This window comes from Camellia sinensis, chromosome 5, assembly GCF_055761805.1.
Source record: "Camellia sinensis isolate YWXY chromosome 5, ASM5576180v1, whole genome shotgun sequence".
In the NCBI taxonomy this organism is placed as follows: Eukaryota; Viridiplantae; Streptophyta; class Magnoliopsida; order Ericales; family Theaceae; genus Camellia; species Camellia sinensis.
In genome coordinates this window covers 68010951-68013964 of record NC_138965.1, presented here as the reverse complement: position 1 = coordinate 68013964, position 3014 = coordinate 68010951, and the positions used below count along the sequence as shown (strand labels likewise).

At 38.2% G+C, this 3014-nt stretch overlaps 1 protein-coding gene across 1 annotated transcript; it reads right to left on the bottom strand.

Moving 5' to 3' along the window:
- Nucleotides 1-2237: 2237 nt before the first annotated feature.
- Nucleotides 2238-2765, bottom strand: LOC145791464 (putative mitochondrial protein AtMg00860). Its single transcript, XM_082871816.1, has 2 exons — nt 2666-2765; nt 2238-2512 (listed from the first exon to the last, which is right to left on the bottom strand). The coding sequence occupies exons 1-2, from the start codon at nt 2763-2765 to the stop codon at nt 2238-2240; spliced, it is 375 nt and encodes a 124-aa protein (XP_082727942.1).
- Nucleotides 2766-3014: the final 249 nt, after the last annotated feature.

The following is a 3014-nucleotide window of genomic DNA, read 5'->3' as shown; positions in this document are numbered from 1 at the left end:
GGTCAGCCAAGATGGTTCCAAGGTGGCCCTAGGTGTCGTCGCTTAATGGCCTAGGTGTAAGAGGTTTAAAGGTGTGACCCAGGTGTGAGGTAGCAAAGGTGGATAGCCTAGGTTCAACACACACAAAGCAAGTAACAAAACATGGATCTTATACTTAGGCAAAACATAATAGCATCAAAACAAGACAAGATCCCACATTTAGACAAAAGATGAAAGTTTACAAGATGGAAGTTTAATAAACCAAAATCATGTAAATTCTTATGAATATGACTAAGGCAAAAATGAGGGATGTTATAGTCTACCCCTGAAAGAAGTTTGGTCCCCAAACTTAAGTTTCCTTCCTCCGAACTCAACTTCAAATATTGGATTTTCATCTCCTCTTTCAATTCCCACGTAGCATCTTTGTCATAATGCTCCCTCCATTCAATTTTCACCATCGGTATCGACTAATTCCTCAATTATTTCACTTGGCTATGAATAATTCGTTTCGGCTTCTCCTCGTAAGCCAAATTTTCATTAACCACAATCCCGAAATGATCAATCACATGTGTTGCATTCCGTACATACTTCCTAAACATTGAAACATGAAACACATTGTGGACTTGGCTTGAATCCATTGGCAAAGCAAGTCAGTAGGCAACAGAGTTAACTCTCTCAAGAATTTCAAATGGCCTAATGTAGCGAGGTGCTAACTAACCTTTCCTTTCAAACCTTGAAACTCCTTTCATTAGTGAAACTTTCAGGAATACATGATCCCCAACTTCACACTCTAACTCTCTTCTTCTTTGGTCGACATAACTTTTTTGTTGACTTTGAGCAGTTTTTATCCTTGGTTGAATGAGCTTAATCTTCTCGGCTGTCACTGGAACTAACTCTGGACCAATCAATGCTTTATCCCCTACTTCGGTCTAACAAATCAATGATCTACACTTTCTTCCATACAAAACTTCATACGGTGCCATGCCAATGGTAGCTTGGAAACTGTTGTTGTAAGAAAATTCTACTAATGAGAAATGTAACTCCCAACTTCCTTTAAAGTCCAATACATATAACCTAAGCATATCCTCAAGTGTCTGAATCATTCTCTTTGTTTGCCCATCGGTTTGAGGATGAAAAGTTGTACTAAACCTCAACTTGGTGCCCAAAGCTCTTTGTAAACTTTGCCAAAATTTAGAAACAAATTTCAAATCTTGGTCTAAAACAATAGATATTGGCACCCCATGAAGTCTAACAATCTCATTCATATACAACAAAGTAAGTCGGTCAGCATTAAATGTAGTCTTAACAGGCAAAAAGTGTACTGGCATAGTTAATCTATCAACTATAAGCCAAATCAAATCCATACCTTTTTGCGTCCTTAGTAAACCCACAACGAAATCCATGGAGATGTGTTCCCATTTCCACTCGGGAATCGATAAAGGTCGAAGAAGTCTAGTTGGCCTCTGATGTTCTGCTTTCACTTGTTGACAATAGAAACATTGTGATACAAACTCGGTTATCTCTCTCTTCATATTCGGCCACCAAAAAGTTTGCTTCACATCTTGGTACATCTTGGTATTTCTTGGATGAACGGCAAATCCGGAACTATGAATTTCTTGCGAAATTCTCCTTTTTAACTCTGGGATGTCGGCCACGCACAATCTTTCCTCAAACTTTAGTACTTGATTCTCAATGGTGTATCCTAATCTCGGCTTTGTGATAATCTCATCAACTACCTTATGGAAAAATTCATCCTCCATCTATCTTGTCTTTACTTCCTCAATAATAGTTGGCTCTACTGAAATCATTGCTAAAATCCCATCATCTCGGCGAAGTACAACATCAATATCTAAGTCTTACAAATCTCGAAGTATGATCTTCTGCTCGGCGAGTAAACATGCTAAACTCCTAATAAACTTTCTGCTCAACGCGTCGGCCACTGATGTAGCTTTACCCAGGTGATATTAAATATGCATGTCATAGTCTTTCAATAACTCATGCCATCTTCTTTGCCTCGTATTTAATTCCTTCTAAGTGAACAAATGCTTCAAACTCTTGTGATCTGTGAAAACCTAACAAGAAGCTCCATACAAGTAATGATGCCAAATTTTCAAAGCAAATACCGTGGTTGCTAATTCTAGATCATGGGTGGAATAATTCTTTTCATGACGTTTCAACTAATGAAATGCTTATGCTATGACCTTACCCCCTTGCATCAATACACAACCTAAACCCTTATGTGAACCGTCACTATAAATCTAGAATTCCTCATTACCTGATGGTAGTACAAGAATCGGTGTTGTGACTAACCTCGTCTTTAGCTCCTGGAAAGTCGATTCTCTATCCTTGGTCCATTCATATGCCACTCCCTTCTGAGTCAACTGTGTCAATGGTATTACAACCTTTGAGAAGTCATTCACAAACTTCTTGTAGTAACCTGCCAAACCCAAAAGACGACGAACCTCAAGCACATTAGTCAACCTCGGCCAATTCACAATGGCTTCAATTTCACTAGGGTCAACCAAAATACCCTCTTCATTAATCACATGACCCAAAAATGAAATGCTCAAAAGCCAAAACTCGCATTTGCTAAGCTTAGCATACAATTTTCTATCTCTCAAAACTTGTAAGGCAAGGCTCAAGTGATTCTCTTGCTCATCTCTACTCTTGGAATAAATCAATATACTATCAATGAAAACAACCACAAACGCATCTAAGTATGGCTTAAATACTCTGTTCATTAAATCCATAAATGCAGTAGGAGCATTGGTTACTCCAAAAGGCATTACCAAAAATTCATAATGGCCATACCTTGTCCGAAAAGCAGTCTTCTCCACATCCTTGGCCTAAACCTTGAGTTGATGGTAGGCTGACCTAAGATCAATTTTAGAAAAGACTCATGCTCCCTATAACTGATCAAACATATCATCAATCCTCGGCAATGGATATTTATTCTTAATGGTTACCTTATTCAGTTCTCGGTAATCAATACAAAGACGAAGTGTGCTATCTTTTTTCTTAACAAATAAAACTGA

Bases quoted from the DNA above. Each gene is read 5' to 3' on its own strand.
- LOC145791464 (XM_082871816.1), bottom strand. From the start codon at position 2,765: ATGCCTTTTGGAGTAACCAATGCTCCTACTGCATTTATGGATTTAATG. The intron at 2,513-2,665 runs GTATATTGATTT...TGATTAATGAAG, and splicing joins TGTGGTTGTTTTCATTGATA to AGGGTATTTTGGTTGACCCT.